The sequence below is a fragment of the Chiloscyllium punctatum genome, chromosome 22 (genome assembly GCF_047496795.1).
Source record: "Chiloscyllium punctatum isolate Juve2018m chromosome 22, sChiPun1.3, whole genome shotgun sequence".
Lineage (NCBI taxonomy): Eukaryota > Metazoa > Chordata > Chondrichthyes > Orectolobiformes > Hemiscylliidae > Chiloscyllium > Chiloscyllium punctatum.
The window spans coordinates 85,764,670-85,777,699 of NC_092760.1; the positions used below are offsets into that span (position 1 = coordinate 85,764,670).

Sequence of the window (13,030 nt, forward strand, 5' to 3'; positions counted from 1 at the left end):
TGATTACAACAGGCTGTTGCTTGACTAGTCTGAGAGACAGCTTTCTGAATGTTGGCACTAACCCTCAGATGTTAGCAAGAAGCACTTTGCAGGATTGACAGGGCTGTTTTTTGCTATTGTCATTTCTGGTGCCGAGGCCACTGCCAGGTGGTCTGTCTGGTTTCATACTTTTATTTTGAGGTTTATAACCTTCTCTCTACCATAAGGTTAGAGTGGTGAGGTTTCCCAATTACTGCACAAAGTTCAGGGCCATTCACAATTCCTCAGATGCTGAAGCAGTCTGTGTTCAAGTGCAACAAGATGTGGACAATATCCAGGCTTGGGCTATCAAGTGACAAGTAACATACATGCCTCACAAATGCCAGGCTGTGAATATCTCCAATACATAGAACATAGAACATAGAACAATACAGCACAGAACAGGCCCTTCGGCCCACGATGTTGTGCCGAACTTCTATCCTAGATTAAGCACCCATCCATGTACCTATCCAAATGCCGCTTAAAGACAAGTTAAGCTCCACCCTTGACATTCAATGATGTTACAATCCCTGAATACCCACTATCAACACCTTGGGGGTTATCGTTAACTAGATACTCAACTGGACTCACCATGCAAACACAATGGCTATTGGCAGACAGGCTTTGGAGAGTCAGGAGGTGGAAACATATCACTGTTCATTCATTGTCACAAGGTCAAAATCCTTGAATTCCCTCCCTACTGGCATTGTGGGTCAACCCACAGCAGGTGGACTGTCGCGGTTCAAGAAGGCAGGTCAGAGGCGAGGTCAGTGAGTAACTGACCTCCTGACTCACCAAAGCCTGTCCACCATCTACAAGTCACAAGTCAGGGGTGGGATGGAATACTCCCCACTTGCCAGGATGGATGCAGCCCTAACAACACAAGATGCTTGACACCATCCAGGATAAAGATGCTTCAGCCTGATTGGCACCACATCCAAACGCAGAGTCAAAAAGCATGGCAATGGAAAAGCGCAGCAGGTCAGGCAGCATCCAAGGAGCAGGAGAGTCAACGTTTCATACAGGGCATCCACTCCCTACACAACAGATGCTCAGTAGCAGCGGTGTATACCATCTACAAGATACACTGCAGAAATTCACCAAAGATCCTTAGTCGTCACCTTCCAAACCCATGACCACTTCCTTCTAGAAGGACAAGGGCAGCAGATACAGGGGAACACCATCACCTTCAAGTTCCCCTCCAAGTCACTCACCATCCTGACTTGGAAATACGTTGCCTTTTCTTCATTGGGGCTGGGTCAAAACCCTGGAATTCCCTCCTTAAGAGTTTTGTGGGTCAACCCACGGCAGGTGGACTGCAGTGGTTCAAGAAGGCAGCTCTCCCCCAACTTCTCAAGGGGTAACTAGGGACGGGCAACAAATGCTGGGCCCAGCCAGTGATACCCACATCCCACCAATGAATTAAGAAAAGAATCAGGGTTCAATGTGCCTAAACTCTGCAGGAGTTTTAAGGAAATTGTATAAGAAACAACAACAACAACTTGCATTTAATATGGTGAAATATTCCAATGTGCTTCACAGCAGCATAACCTGACATAATCTGACACCATTTGGGCGACTTGCTCAAACAGTTAGGTTTTAAGGAGCTTATACAAGTAAAAGAAATGTGGAGATAGGAACACTTTATACATGGGATGTGGGAGTCACTGGAAGGGGCAGCATTTATTGCCGGTCCCCAGTTGCTCCTTGAGAAGGTGGTGATGAGCTGCCCTCTTGAACCACTGCAGTCCATGTTCTATAAGTAAATGCAGAGTAGTGTTGGGGTAGGGAGGTCCAGGAATTTGACCCAGTGACACTGAAGGGCAGGCGATTTATTGCCAGTGTGCAGAGTCCAGCTAAATGAAAATAAGTCAACTATGGGTGGAGAACTTCGAGATGTTATAAAGCCCAGAAGTAGAGAAGTGTACTGAGTCACTCACACATTGACCTGGGACTGGAATACGAAATATATATCAGCATGAGCTTGCAGTTCTGAGCGTGATTATGTCAGAGGGAAAAGGGGTTTGGGTGGGTTACTCTTCGGAGGGTCGGTGTGGACCTGTTGGGCTGAAGGGCCTGTTTTCACACTGTAGGGAATCTAATCTCATCACCTCAGTGTCCAAGTAGGTCTGAACGGAGGTTGGCTCCATTAGAACACAATAGATAGAATCCCTACAGTATGGAAGCAGATCCTTTGGCCCACCAAAGCCACACTGAACTCTGAAGAATATCCTACCCAGACCCATCCAACACTTCACCCCAATTCTATAACTCTGCATTTCCCATGGCTAGTCCACCTAGCCTGCACATCCCTGGATACTACTTAGCATAGCCAATCCACCCTAACCTACACATCTTTGGATTGTGTGAGGAAACCGGAGCACCCAGAGGAAACCCGGGCAGACATGGGGAGAATGTACAAACTCCAGACAGACAGTCAACTGAGGCTGGATTCAAACCCGGGTCCCTGGTGCTGTGAGGCAGCAGTGCTAACCACTGAGCCATATGCTACCCCTAAAACCCTGAAGAAGGGTCACTGGACAGGGTCACAGATGTTGCTGTGTGATTTCCCAGCAATTTGTGTTTTTTGTTTCAGATTTCTAGCATCCACATATTGCTACATTATGTGTCTGTGACAATACTCTGGCTTTAAGAGATATATTTTGTCCCGGTTTTTCTTCATGGAGAAAGGTTGAGAGAAACATGGCGATTGCTCTACTCAGAGCCACGAGAGTAAACAGTTTGTATGGCCTTGGGTTTTATTTTATTTTAAAGTTGGAACAATAGAAACAGCCTGGATGGGTGGGGTCAAGCTCCCACAGAACCAGGAGATTTGGTTTTTTAGGTTGTCAGTTTTAGTTGCTGGGGTCTTGAAGCTGGGTTTGGATGCTCCAATACATCTCTCCCTGCTACGCTCTCTCTCTCAGGGTTTTCTCTTGATGATCTTCTTCCTGGACTGGGAAATTGTCTATAAGACAATCCATTTTATTGAATTTGCCTTTCGTCAAGGCTATATTTTTGTGATGTTACTATATTGGAACAGTTACTGTTAAGTTTCTGTTAAGTTTCCCAAGAGAGTTAAGTTAATCCAATCATTTCTTTCTGTTGTTGTAATTTAACTACAGTGGATGGATAAAGTGTGTTTTGCTTAGCATCGAGTAGATTGATCAATCCAATTGCATCAGGAACGTGACATGTTACACTTACACCTAAAGTAAGAAAATGTTAAGGTTGAGACTATGTTCAGAATATATTTTTAAGAGGTCTGATCTAGTCCATGATATCTCAATACTCAAGGTTTCAGCTCACAAAGAACACTGATTGGATAACAGAGGTGACTCCTATGTCATCACAGGACAGTACCCTGAAGGAGACTTGCATCAATCTTAATTATTCAGATGTCAAGGTAAAATAAAAGGAACATTTATTTTAAATATATTAACAGTCAATAATACGTTCCATGCAATGTAAAAATCCTGTGTCTCTAATATGGTTGCCTCACCATGGAACGGTTTGTTTATGAGGTTCGAAAAGTGTGGCACTGGAAAGGCACAGCAGGTCAGGCAGCATCTGAGGAGCAGGAGAGTCGATGTTTTGGGCATAAGCCTTTCATCGGGAATGCTTCCTTGGATGCTGCTGTGCTTTTCCAGCGCCACATTTTTCAACACTTTTAGTGGGTGGCACGGTGGCACGGTGGTTAGCACTGCTGCCTCACAGCGCCAGAGACCTCGGTTCAATTCCCGCCTCAGGCGACTGTCTGTGTGGAGTTTGCACATTCTCGCTGTGTCTGCATGGGTTTCCTCCTGGTGCTCCGGTTTCCTCCCACAGTCCAAAAATGTTCAGGTTAGGTGAATTGGCCACGCTAAATTGCCTGCAGTGTTAGGCGAAGGGGTAAATGTAGGGGAATGGGTCTGGGTGGATTGCTCTTCAGCGGGTCGGTGTGGATTTGTTGGGCTGAAGGGCCTGTTTCCACACTGTAAGTAAGTAAAACTCTGACCCTCCAGCATCTGTAGTCCTCACTTTGTCATTGTTTATGAAGTTGTCAGTTTATTACCAGAAGTTGCTGGAAAATCTCAGCACGTCTGGCAGCGTTTAGGAGAGAAACCAGGGTTAATGTTTCAGATCTGGTGACACTTTCTCAGAACACTTGCTCTGCCATTCAACAGGATTATGGATGATCTTAACGCATGCTTTCCTGCCTTTGCCCTGTAACCCTTGATTCCCTCCATTACCATTTCTGCATCACTGAAGATCTTGTTTCAATCTTTAGTTATGCATGACAGTTACTAGTACAACTTATTGTCAGTGGCCAGGAATTCCACCATGGTTTGCTGTTCCTTTATAACTTCATCAGATGTAGATCTTCCAAACACAGTTCTGAAGAAGGGTCACTGGACCTGAAAACGTTTATTTCTTTCCCGAGACGCTGCCAGAGCTCCTGAGATTTTGATTTGCTATATCTAATTCATTTATTATTGTCACATGCATTTTGAGACAAAATACAGTGAAAAGTATCATATAGTGTTACCACTCTCCAGCACCATCTTAAAGCACACACAAAAAAAGGCAAAACTTAGAATAAAAAGACAGAAAAGTCAAAAGTACAGAAAGTGCTCAACTTTACAGTCCTTGATGTTAAGTGTTTTGTCATGGGCCAGGCGTGATTACCTTTGCTGTTGCTTCTAGAATGAAATAACCTCTACAGTGTGGAAGCAGGCCATTCAGCCCATTGAATCCACATTGACCCTCAAAAGAGCATCCCACCGAGACTCAGCCTCCCCCAATCCTAACCCTACATTTCCCATAGCTAATTCACCTAGCCTGCACATTCCTGGACACTATGGGCAATTTAGCTTGGCCAACCCTCCTAACATACACATCTTTGAAGTGTGGAAGGAAACCGGAGCAACTGGAGGAAACCCATGCAGACACGGGGAGAATGTACAAACTCCACACAGACAGGCTGGGATTGAACCCGGGTCCCTGGTGCTGTGAGGCAGGCAGCAGTGCTAACCACTGAGCCACCGTGTCACTCTTCAGCACCGATGTTGTCATCACTGAGTCCTCAATGGACCTTGCCAATGCAGACACACCAACAATGCCACTGGGTACCGCATGGTTCCAAATTTGCCATGTGACTGCTCTGGGCCCAAACCCACCAATGCAGCTTTGGCTGATGCTGCCAACTCTGCTACTAGGCCCCAGTTCGCTACTGCCACCACCTCCATCAATCTGTGGTGGACACATATCTTCATAAACCCCAACTCACCTCTGCACTGCTGCCAATGGGCCCATTCACCGCTGCCAATCCTGTCACTATGACCAAGCTCCTCAACAAGAGGGAAGTAAAGTAAAAGAGAGGGCGAGAGAAAGAAAACAATTAATGGGAAAAGAGAGAGTAAAAAAGAAAAGAAATGAAAACAAAAGCTGATGGAGCAGGTAAGTTCTGTGCTCAGTACTCCACCTCCATCTTACCAGAAAACTTTCCAGAAATTTCTGTTTTTGTTTACGATTTGCAGCATCAGGAGTTTGTACAGATTTTTATTTTGTCGTTTTAGTTTGTTTGGTTGTCATTTCTGATATTTGTGAAATTTACCAATAATTAACAGCTCAATATTGTGATACTATTTACCTTAGATCTTCGATTTTCTGCTTGATAACTGACCCTATTGCCACTGATAGTCGATTTATTTGTTTGTAACACTTCCTCCACAACGGTTGACAATGTTAGAAGCAGCACAAGGGCAAATAGACTTTTTGTAACATTCCTTTGGATGCTTTCAGTCAAAAATCTATCAGTCAAAAATCAGAATTTCTGTTTGTGTTCAAAAAACATAATTGATGCAGTCTGTGACATGAAGCCCTTAGGCAGCAAAGAAAATGGAATACCTCAGATGATAATTTTTGCATGAAATATATTTAACATCTAAAAAGGGAACAATGAATGAACATTGTTGATAGCTGTGGGATTTTACGTCAAAATATCTTGCTGCATTGTGACCTTCTAATGAATGTTGAAATCAACTGTTGGTAGCTTTCAATGAGCATTCTTAAATTTTTTAAATGTAAAATGATGATAGTTACCTCTTTTTTTGAAGGCATACAATTCCATTATTATCTCTGCATCACTGAAGGTCTTGTTTCAACCATTAGTTTGGTATGGCAGTTACCTGTAGAACTTATAATTCTAGGAATCCTGCAGTGTGGGAGTAGGCCATTCAGTTATGCACTGACCCTCTGAAATGCATCCCACACAGACCCTGGTCCCCAGGGCACTGCGTTTCCCATGGTTAACACACCTAACCTGCACATTCTGGACTCTATGGGGCAATTTCCCATGAAATGAATCCAATTCTGCACATCTTTGGATTGTGGGAGGAAACTGGAGCACCCGGAAGAAACATGTTGACGCAGGGAGAATGTGCACACTCCACACAGACAGTCACCTGAGGCTGGAATTGAACCTGGGTTCCTGGTGTTGTGAGGCAGCAGTGCTAATCACTGTGCCACCCATAGCTAATGATCAGTGGCCAGGAATTCAACCATGGTTTGCTACTGGTTTTTAACTTCACCACACGTACAGCAAGTGGGATGTGGGCCAAATGCTGGCGAATGGGACGAGATTAATTTGGAATATTGGATCGGCATGGTCGAGTCAAACCGAAGGGTCTGTTTCAATGCTGTCCAACTCTGTGACTTTAAGAGACATGCCATTGGGGGGACCACCTAACTTCTGGAGGTACATTGAGCGGGAGGGATAGCAGCTCAAAGCAGATAGTGAGACGTTAGCTTTTGTTCGCGTTATTCTTTCGTTGGATGTGGCTATCACAGACAAGGCAAACCTTGATTGCTGATTCCCAATAGCCCTTGAAGTGGCTGTCTTGCTCAATTATTATTTGCATAAGAACATATAAACAGGAGTAAGCCGTTCAGCCCATCAAGCATGCCTTGTCATTCAATATGATCTTGCTGATTGAATACTTTCTTGCCTTTACCCATCCCATAGCCCTGTACACCAGCTGTAATCAAAAATCTGTCAGTCACTGCATTAATGTCAAAGAATGAGAGGTGATCTCTTTGAAACACAAAGGATTAGATTCCCTACAGCATGGAAATAGGCCCTTCAGCCCAACAAGTCTCTACTGACCCTCCGAACAGTAACCCACCCAGACCCATTCCCCTACCCTATATTTACCCCTGACTAATGCACCTAACACTATCGGCAATTTAGCAGAGCCAATTCATCTGACCTGCGCATCTTTAGACTGTGGGAGGAAATCGGAGCACCTGGAGGAAACCCACGCAGACATGAGGAGAACAAACAAACTCAGCACAGACAGTTGCCCGAGGTGGGAATCAACCCTGGTCCCTGGCACTGCTGAGCAACCCTGCCACCCCATTCTTCAGGGCCTTCAGGATAAATGCTAAGAAAATGTTTCCACTTGTGGGACATCCAAGGACAAGAATAAAGGGGCACCAATTTAAGACTGAGATGAGAAAGAATGTCTTCTGTCAGAGGGTTGTGAGTCTTTGGAGTTCCTTGCCATAGAGAGCTGGGAGCTGAGTCCATCTGTTTATTTACAGAGATAGATAGATTCTTGATCAGTCAAGGAATCAAGAGTTACTGGGAAAAGGCTGGAATGGAGACGTGAGGAGTTTTGGATCTTGCATGATTGTATTGAATGGCGGAGCATGTTTGAGGGGCTGAACAGCTCACTCCTGTTTCTATTTCTTACAGTCTCAATATGGTCTTAAACACTGTCAAAGACTGACTCTCCACACGCCTTAGAGAATTCCAAAGGTTCACAGCCCTCTGTGTAAAATCGTTTCTCCTCATCTAAGTGGCAGTCCCCTTTATTTTTAAATATGTCCCCTCTTTTAAACTCTAAACACAAGGGAAACATCTTACCAGCATTTACATTTTATAGGTTTCAATTATATCATCTCTCATTCTTCTAAATTGTCATGAGTTTGCCCAATCTCTCTTTATCAGACATACCTGAGAACATGTCTTGTGACGAACACAACAAATGCTGGTGATCCTAATGGGTCAGGCAGCACACATGGAGAGACAGCAGTCTAACGTTTCGAGTCTAGATGACTCTTCATCAGCTTCAAACATCTCGACTCGAAACGTTAGCTTTCTTTCTCTCCATGGATGCTGCCTGACCCACTGTGATCTCCAGCATTTGTTGTTTTCAGTACAGATTCCAGCATCTGCACTAACTTTGCTCCTAACACACCATTGTGAACGCCATGAATGGCAATTATATCTTACTTGAGATAAGATCGAACCTGCACTCAGCTCTCTGAATGCGATCTTTTCATGTTCTCATACAACTGAAACAAATCTTTAATACTCCTATAATCCCAGCCTTTTGCAAAGAAAGCTAATGTCCCATTAACCTGCTGCATACTGTTTTCACATTGCTGTGCATCTGGAGTAACACAGAGTCCAGAGAGAACCAGAATTTTCTAATGAGAATTGAGGGTAATTTAATCATCACCGTTACTGCATCTAGCTCTCAATTCTGTATTTACTGCCCATCTGCCATGGTCCAATCCCAACCCATGGCCCCAGGCCATTAGCCTGGTCCTTTGGGTTACAGCCACATCTCTGTGTCAAATCTTGATTACTGTGCTACTGCAAAGGATGCAGGAAAAAAACATAGAAAATGCCCAGCCACGGGTATCTGAGTTTTTAATGAAGATGAATGAAATAATGCTTATTCCTCTTAGAAAGATGGAGTCTGGAAAGTTGAAGTAATTTGTAAAATAATGGATGACTTGTTTTTGGTTTCCCTGTCAAAAGTATTCAGAATGACGAGGAGCAGAAAAAAAAAGACTAACAAAAGAAGTATGGGTATGGAGAGAATTTAGTTCGAAATATGTTACAAAATGAGTAACAAACACGGGTTTACGTAGAAATCCATTGAAATGGACAAAGAGAGTTAGGTACCATCTCAATGAAAGGAAAAATTAACTGAGTGAAAGTTTGGGAAGATTGTAAGCTGTGCTAACATCAAAAATGGGTCAAATATTCCCTTAAAAAATATCCCATCAGGTATTTCCCAACCAGCCTGTTCCAAGATGTGAAGACACACCTCTGGATTCGGGGGACCTGAACCCAGGCCTCAGAGTTCAGAGATAGGGACACTGCCACTGTGCCATATAAGCCTTTATGATCTTGGTTGGGGAATATCTGACAAATGGAAACAAATAAGATGCAATATTGAAAGGAGGTTGTTCACTGTTCTGCCTAAGCTACTTTCAGACAAACCAACCATAATTCCATAAACTTCCAATAATCGAAAGTAATTAGAAATAGCCACCAAATTCATTGTAGCATAAGTTGTATCTGGAAGTAATGGGATATTTTATGCATTTTTAAGATTTCTGTGCAGGGAATGAACAGGATCTGACCTAGATCAGATTTCATTTAACTTCAAAATATTGCGACAAAGAGGGACATGTTGTCAAAGCTATGCATCTTGCATTGATCAGGACAAATGAAAGATGCCAAATTTCGAATTACATAGTCAGAGAAAATGGTGCTGATTGGTAAATCAACTCTGAAGGGTTGTCATAGAGAAAATAACTGTAGGTTCCCTAGGTTCCTAGGTATTTGAAAACAACCCTGGATGTGTGCTTGATTTTTGGCATCATGCCCTTTTTCAAGCTATGCTCCAGTTGTACTTCCTTCAAAAATCCATGCCCATTCTGGACACTCTGGAGGCAGGAAGCATGTTTCCGCGGAGGGTGAGTCCTGAACCAGAGGACACAGCTTAAAAATAAGGGGTAGGCCATTTAGAACAGAGTTGAGGAGAAACTGCTTCACCCAGAGGGTGGTGAGTGTATGGAATGCTCTGCCCCAGAAGGCTGTGGAGGCCAAGTCTCTGGATACTTTCAAGAAAGAGTTGGATAGAGCTCTTAAGGATAGTGGAATCAAGGGTTATGGGGATAAGGCAGGAACAGGATTGAGGATGATCAGTCATGGTGGTGCTGGCTCGAAGGGCAGAATGGCCTACTCCTGCACTTATTGTCTATTTGTTGCTGGAAATTGTGTTTGTGAATGAGAGGTTGCCTTACCTATCTGACAGCCGCGTCCAGTGAATCCAGGGGGACAAGCACACATCTGCGGGCCAACACAGCTTCCACCATTTCTGCAGCCTTCCTCACAGAACGCTTGAAAGAAAGAAAATGTTTGGTTTTAGCATCACGAGGACTAATGTATGAAGTAGGAGCAGAAGTTGACCATTCAGCCTCTCAAACTTGCTATACCATTCAACAAGATCATGGCCGCATTCCTATCTTACCCCTGATAACTTATGAACTCCTTTGCCTTAACACAAACCTATCTCTCTTTGCCCTAAAAATACTCAATGACCCCCATCGACACCACTTTGTGAAGCAGAGAGTTGCTTAACCCTCTGGGAGATAAATAAATGCCTCCATCTAGATTTTAAAAAAACCCTAATTGAAAGTAATGTCCCTCTAAGTTCTGGTCTCTCCCCTGCCCCGCGCCCCCCACCAGAGAGAACATCTTTTCTTATTAATTTGTGGGACTTGGGCGTCCCTGGCTGGTCAGCATTGATAGCCCATCCCTAGTTGCTCCTTGAAAAGGTGGGGGTGATCTGCTTTCTTGAATTGCTGCAGTCCACTTGCTGTGGGTTGATCCTCAATGCCCTCAGGGAGGAAATTCCAGGATTTTGACCCAGCGACAGTGAAGGAACAGCAGTATATTTCTAAGTCAGGATGGTGAGTGGCTTGGAGGGGAACTTGCAGGTGGTAATGTTTCCAAGTACCTGCTGCCCTTGTCCTTCTAGATGGAAGTGGTCGTGTGTTTGGAAGGTGCTATCTCAGGATCTTTACTGAATTTCTGCAGTGCACCTTGTAGATAGTACACACTGCTGCTACTGAGTGCTGGTGGTGGAGGCATTGAATGTTTATAGATATGAAGGAGTATTCCATCACAGTCCTGACTTGTGCCTTGTAGATGGTGGACAGACATTGGGATGCCAGGAGGTGAGTTACTCACTGCAGTTCCCCTTGTCTCTGGCTTGCTCTTGTAGCCACTGTGTTTATGTGGTGAGTCCAGTTGAGCTTCTGGTCAATGGTAACCCCAAGGACGTTGACAGTGGGGAATTCAGTCATGGTAATACCATTGAATGTCAAGGGGCGGCGGTTAGAGTGTCTCTTACTGGTGATGGTCATTGCCTGGCATTTGTGTGGTGCAAATATTCCTTCCCACATCCACTTTGTTAGGATGTTATTACACATCAAGCTGGCCATCTCTGACTCTTCCACTCTTCCACTCCACTGTCCGAATGTTCCTCATCCAACTGTTAAGTTCAATTCCTCTCGTGATAAAGAATAAGCATCTCGTAAATCGTTTTGATTGTTGTTGTTGTTGGTGTATGGAGCAAGGAGGGATGTTGCCCTCCTGAAGTTAGCAGAGTCCATGACTGACTCTGTCCAGTAGGTAGCATCAGTTGTTGAAAGCAAACATATGGGTACAGCAGACAGTGAAGAAAGCTAATAGCATGCTGGCCTTCATAACAAGAGGAATTGAGTCTAGGAGCAAAGAGGTCCTTCTGCAGCTGTACAGGGCCCTGGTGAGACTACACCTGGAGTGTTGTGTGCAGTTTTGGTCTCCAAGTTTGAGAAAAGACATTCTGGCTATTGAGGGAGTGCAGCATAGGTTCATGAGGTCAGTTCCCGGAATGGCAGGACTATCATATGTTGAAAGGTTGGAGCGACTGGGCTTGTATACGCTTGAGTTTAGAAGAATGAGAGGGGATCTGATTGAGACATATTAGATTATTAAAAGATTGGACAGTCTGGAGGCAGGAAGCATGTTTCCGCTGATGGGTGAGTCCAGAACCAGAGGACACAGTTTAAAAATAAGGGGTAGGCCACTTATAACAGAGTTGAGGAGAAACTGCTTCACCCAGAGAGTGGTAGGTGTATGGAATGCTCTGTCCCAGAAGGCAGTGGAGGCCAAGTCTCTGGATACTTTCAAGAAAAAAATGGATAGAGCTCTTAAAGACAGGGGAATCAAGGGTTATGGGGATAAGGCAGGAACAGGATGAACATCCAAGATTGTAGATGAACAGCCATGATCATAATGAATGGTGGTGCTGGCTTGAAAGGCCATATGGCCTACTCCTGCATCTATTGTCTATTGTATCACCAGCACCTCTAGGTCTAAAGGTTAGGAGTTTAAGTCCCACCTCAAAAACTTGGGCCCACAATCTAGGGGAGGGAATCGTGTGATGCAGTGGTAGTGTCCTTCTGTCTGGACCAGAAGGCCCAGGTACTAGTCCCACCTCCAGCCCAAGGTGTATCTTAAGACACCCTTCTCTCTCGTCACCAGACTAGCATCCCATCTGAAAGTTGAGTCTGGTGTTGTGCTCAAGTTGCTGCGGTTGGAATTGAACTCACAGCATCCTGATCTCGAGACACTGATGCTACCCACTGAACCAAGACGGCCCATTACCATCGCAATTTTTCAAAGTTTCCAATGAAAGAAGTTTCTTTTTCTGTATGTCAGGTCCTGTCAGCAAGGTCTCATTGTCCAGCCTGCCAAATCTCACTGAAACCAGACACATCTTCAATGGCAAACAGACAAAATGATCTCCATCTTAACCATCACCAGCTACCTGACAGAGAAGCAGCGCTCTGAAAACTTGTACTTCCAATTAAACCTGTTGGACTATAACCTGGCATTGTGTGATTTTTAATTTTCTCTACCCTAGTCCCAACACCGGCACCTCCATATCATTAAAAATTGTGGACAAGGGTTTCAAAGACAGCTCTCACAAGTTTACCCCAACATGCTGTCCTGAAGACTGCTGGTCCTGTTCACACCTACACAGTCATAAATAGAAAACAAAACTTTCTCACAGTTTTATCCTTGTAAGGAAGATGCAACTGTTCAGAACAGGACCTCCTGCCTTTCAGTGCAGTCACCCAATCCTGAAGTATATTATTTTCCCAGTTCTGACACAAG

General features: G+C 44.3%; 1 protein-coding gene across 3 annotated transcripts in view; it reads right to left on the reverse strand.

Annotated features, from left to right (window-relative positions):
- The window catches only part of LOC140493827 (protein kinase C-binding protein NELL1-like), a 980,593-nt gene that overhangs the window by 200,829 nt on the left and 766,734 nt on the right, over positions 1-13,030 (reverse strand). For 2 of the 3 annotated variants that reach the window (XM_072592758.1, XM_072592756.1), the window contains one exon: positions 10,108-10,203. The exons of the other annotated variant lie outside the window; for it this stretch is intronic. In XM_072592758.1, the coding sequence (XP_072448859.1) occupies positions 10,108-10,203 (96 nt within the window). The remainder of the gene's footprint in view (positions 1-10,107; positions 10,204-13,030) is intronic. 3 annotated transcript variants of the gene reach the window in all.